At 48.7% G+C, this 4612-nt stretch overlaps 1 protein-coding gene across 2 annotated transcripts; it reads left to right on the forward strand.

Annotated features, from left to right (window-relative positions):
* The first annotated feature begins 1219 nt into the window (after nucleotides 1–1219).
* LOC120036682 (cysteine-rich hydrophobic domain-containing protein 2) lies at nucleotides 1220–4612 on the forward strand. 2 transcript variants are annotated; one of them, XM_038983070.1, is made up of 6 exons: nucleotides 1220–1545; nucleotides 1957–2011; nucleotides 2523–2678; nucleotides 2773–2829; nucleotides 3598–3657; nucleotides 3748–4612. In XM_038983070.1, exons 1-6 carry the CDS (start codon nucleotides 1415–1417, stop codon nucleotides 3796–3798), a joined length of 510 nt encoding a protein of 169 aa, XP_038838998.1. In that variant the 5' UTR covers nucleotides 1220–1414; the 3' UTR covers nucleotides 3799–4612. The 2 variants fall into 2 exon arrangements, with proteins under 2 accessions (XP_038838998.1, XP_038838999.1); XM_038983071.1 differs by lacking the exon at nucleotides 3598–3657.

A 4612-nucleotide genomic window follows, 5' to 3' on the forward strand; every position in this document is an offset into this window, starting at 1 on the left:
ACAGTTTGAACCCCTGCTGTCTCTGGCCCCACAACCACCCCGCTCGGCCGTCTAGATGTGTGAAGGTTAGTGTTTTTGCTGTAGGGAAGCTAATTATCCATCATTTATGACATTCCTGGGGGTGTGTAAACTTGATTTTTTTTTTTATTACCATAGCATTTTGGTATGTTCTCTATAGTTATGTACTTGAAAATGTATCAATTGGCCAATTCGGCACATTTGAGCAAACAATTGGCAGACCTGATACAAAATATTGTGTTGTAAATGAAACGCTTCACTGGATCAGTCTGAAACTTTGCACACACTGCTGCCATCTGGTGGCCAAAATCTAAATTACAACTAAATTATCTGACTATGGCCTTTCTCTTGGATTTCAAAGATGATGAAAAAAATAGAAACGCATGTTTTTTTGTTTGTATTGTAACGACCCTGGGTTTATAAGCGCGGAAATCGACTCGGGCATGCTTTTGCGGAACAGTCGATAGCGCGCCGGACCTCGGGCTAGAAGGTCGAGGGTTCGAGACCTGCTCCCTGCTGTTTCATTACAGTATTATCTTTTTTCACATTTCCACAAACTTCAAAGTGTTTCCTTTCAAATGGTATTAAGAATATGCATTTTTTTTTTTTAGCTAGGCAAGTCAGTTAAGAACAAATTATTATTTACAATTAAGGCCTACCCCCCTGGACAAACCCTCTCCTACCCCGGACGATGCTGGGCCAATTGTGCTTCGCCCTATGGGACTCCCGATCACGGCCGGTTGTAAAACATCCTGGGAACGAACCAGGGTCTGTAGTGTCACTAGCGCTGCAATGCCTTAGACCGCTGCGCCACTCAGGAAGCCATAAAAGCCACATAGCTCAGTAGCTGCAACTAATGGAAACAATTGCTTTCCTATATACGGTTGTTTCATATGATACAGCTTTAGTGCTATGGACAGAAGGAAGAGGTTTAGCTCATGTGTGATCATCATGGTACAAGTAGGCCTAATAATCTCAACTGAATCACATGTATGTTCTTTACTGCAACCATAAATCAATTACAAATAGCTACATACTTTAACCAAGAACATACGATAGCTAGCTACTGTCGGATAAATATGTTGAGATATTTATATGTAGAATAGAATGCCATTTTGAATACAGAATACTTTCTGTGGAATTCCTGAATCGATGACGAAAGAACGTCTCTCCTCTTCCGGTTTCGTCAGGGCACTGCGGCGGATGTTGATATTCTGTTTTGGAGACCACAACCAGAGCTAGCTAGCGAGCCTTCGTCGTTGCCTGAGTTTTTTGTTGTTTGGTTGTTGTCTGACGTTTTTTAATTGTTTTCAACCAGGGAAGGATCCACTCCCCAAACGACGGCACCGTGTCTCTCCCGGCGCCTCACCGGGGAAGCGCGAGCCCGAGTCGTGCGATGATGGAGGACTTCGACGAGATCTACGAGGAGGAAGAAGAAGAGGAGGACGAGGAGAGGGCCGCGGAGGAACAGCTGCTAAAGTACGCTCCAGACCCGGTGGTCGTCCGAGGATCTGGCCACGTCACAGTGTAAGAAACCGGCAAGACTCAAGGGGGGTTTGGTAAAGACCCGTGCACCCGTAGGTAGCTAGTTGTCATAAAATAACGCTAACTAGATAACGAAAGTTACACTGCGTCGTTAACTAGCTTGTTAGCGTTAAGCTAGCTAACGTACTCTGGTCGGTGTAATTACGATAACAGGGCCAATAAGCTAGCCTATTAGCATGTCAACGTAGCTATTAACTAGCTAACATTACCTAGTTTATGTAGTTCGGACCATAAAATCACTATACACACCGTAACTACCTGGTTAACTAAATATACTTTCCATATGTGGTCTAGTCAAACAGTTAAATAGAACGTCACTCAAGGGATATGAGGCTATCTAGTGTTGTGTGCATCAAATAATGCATTTTACTTACCATGTTCTTGTCCCCGAAGGTTTGGACTCAGTAACAAGTTTGAGTCAGAGTTCCCATCGGCACTTACAGGGAAGGTGAGTCAACGAAAGTACATACATTTTCTGTAAATCGGCCATTTTCGACGTGTGTCCCTCAAGAGTTTTAACGAGTGCAGGTGGTCAAGGCGGTTGCCAGGTGTGCATCAATCATGATTGTATATTTTTTTGTGTTGGGATAGCGGTGAGTTTCCATTTGTTGGGAACAACTATCATACCTGGCAACCCTGCGTTTCCAGCTAGGTACAGACTCTGAGAGAATACCTTGCAAACGGGACTTTGACAGTATTGTAACTTTGTAGTATAGTATTTGCCACTTTAAAATATAAAGATCCACCTGAATTCATTGTAATAATCATGTTTATTAGTAAGTAATATTGACTCCCCCAGGACAGCTAACTATATTTCCTGGAGACGCTGAAAGTGTGCAGGTCTCCCCAGCAGAATCGTGTGTGTTTGATTCCATCCTCGGACAAGCTCACTCTCCCTACTTGTTTCATGAATATGACCTGATTTGAGTATTTCCCCCGTCTGTCCTCTGTGTTCCTAGGTGGCGCCAGAGGAGTTCAAGGCCAGTATAAACCGTGTTAACGGCTGTCTGAAGAAGACGCTGCCAGTGAATGTGCGTTGGCTGCTGTGTGGCTGTCTCTGTTGCTGCTGTACACTGGGCTTCAGTCTCTGGCCTGTCATCTGTCTGAGCAAGAGGGTGAGAGACACACAGACACACACTCCGACATATACACGCAGACCATCCCTCTGCGTACCATACTCAAGGTTACCTGTCTCTCTCTCCTCCTCAGACACAGAGATCCATGGAGAAGCTGTTGGATTGGGAGAACAGCAGACTGTACCACAAGGTGTGTAGGGGTGGGAGGAGGACCAGGAGAGGTAGTTAAGACCAGGAGAGGTAGTTAAGACCAGGAGAGGTAGTTAAGTTTGACTGATCTCCCCCCCCCCTCTCTCTCTCTCGCTCTCCCCCCCTCTCTCTCGCTCTCTCCCCCCCCCTCTCTCTCGCTCTCTCCCCCCCCTCTCTCTCGCTCTCTCCCCCCCTCTCTCTCTCTCTCTCCCCCCCCTCTCCCCCCCCTCTCTCTCCCCTCTCTCTCGCTCTCTCCCCCCTCTCTCTCGCTCTCTCCCCCCTCTCTCTCGCTCTCTCCCCCCCCTCTCTCGCTCTCTCTCGCTCTCTCCCCCCCTCTCTCTCGCTCTCTGTCTCTGTCTCTCTCTCTGTCTCTCTCTCTCTCCCCTAGTCTCTCTCTCTCTCCCCCTTCCCCTCCTCTCTCCCCCCTCCTCTCTCTCTCCCCCCCCCCCCTCTCTCTCTCTCTCTCTCTCTCTCTCCCCCCCCCCCCCCCTCTCTCTCTCCCCCCCTCCCCTCCTCTCTCTCTCTCCCCCTCTCCCCCCCCCCCCCCTCTCTCTCCCCCCCCTCCCCTCCTCTCTCTCTCTCTCTCTCTCTCTCTCTCTCCCCTCCTCTCTCTCTCTCCCCCCCCCCTCCCCTCCTCTCTCTCTCTCTCTCTCCCCCCCCCTCCCCTCCTCTCTCTCTCTCTCCCCCCCCCTCCCCTCCTCTCCTCTCTCTTCTCTCTCCCCTCCTCCCTCTCTCTCTCCCTCTCTCTCCCTTTCCTTCCCTCTCTCAGCTGTGTTTGCATTGGAGGCTGAGCAAGAGGAAGTGTGAAACCAACAACATGATGGAATATGTGAGAACACACACACATGATGGAGTACTTGAGTAACACACACACACACACACACACACTTTGAATAACCTCTCTCTCTTTCCCCCTCAGGTAATCCTGATAGAGTTCTTACCCAAGATCCCCATCTTCAGACCGGACTAGCTCTCCGCGGCCCCACCCACATCCTCCCATGGTGCATCTCTTCACTCGGCCCAGTCACCTCTCCAAAATAGCCTCCTCTTTCCTCCCCTAACCAGGCCCATACCCCTAAAACTACACCACCATTTAGTGTTTACTGAACACTATCTAGCTCCTCTATCTAGCCCCTCTATATACCCAGAAAACACCTGTTTACACCCTAAAGCCCCTTCTCTGATATCAACCTTTGACCCCTGATCTGTTGGAGGAGCTGTGACCTTTTGACCCCCCGGGGTGGCCACGTTGACTGTCATCGGTCTGTGGGTCATCATGGGAGACCCAGCTCAGAAAGGGTGTAACGGTACCATAGAACTGTGGAACTGGAGAAAGTGGACTCCTAATTTTGGACCTGCAATGATGAACCTCCTCTTCACAGCCCTTCCCTGTACACGAGGCACAATCTTTACTCAGATTTATACCCCCGTATATTGTACCCCAACCTGAACTATGAGACACTCTGTGCTGTTGGAAAAGTTGATATTATACGCTGTTCTAGAACCTCTATGGAACCGCTGAGGTAACAATCAAAGGATTAGCTACGGAACTTCTACAGAAATTCAATGGAACTAATATAGAACATTCACAGAACTTCAATGGATTAGCAACGGAACAGCTATGGAACTGACAGAACATCATTAGAACAGCTGTGGAACTCCCAACGGAACGTCATTGGGCTGCCGAGTGGCGCAGCGGTCTAAGACACTGCATCTCAGTGCAAGAAGCGTCACTGCAGTACCTGGTTCGAATCCAGGCTGCATCACATCCGACCGTGGTTGGG

Source organism: Salvelinus namaycush, unplaced genomic scaffold, assembly GCF_016432855.1.
Source record: "Salvelinus namaycush isolate Seneca unplaced genomic scaffold, SaNama_1.0 Scaffold1435, whole genome shotgun sequence".
NCBI classification, from domain to species: Eukaryota; Metazoa; Chordata; class Actinopteri; order Salmoniformes; family Salmonidae; genus Salvelinus; species Salvelinus namaycush.

Excerpts from the sequence above, each read along its gene's own strand:
- LOC120036682 (XM_038983070.1), top strand. The coding sequence starts at position 1,415 with ATGATGGAGGACTTCGACGAGATCTACGAGGAGGAAGAAGAAGAGGAG. Across the intron at positions 2,012-2,522 it reads CATCGGCACTTACAGGGAAG|GTGGCGCCAGAGGAGTTCAA; the intron begins GTGAGTCAACGA and ends CTGTGTTCCTAG. Across the intron at positions 2,830-3,597 it reads ACAGCAGACTGTACCACAAG|CTGTGTTTGCATTGGAGGCT; the intron begins GTGTGTAGGGGT and ends TCCCTCTCTCAG.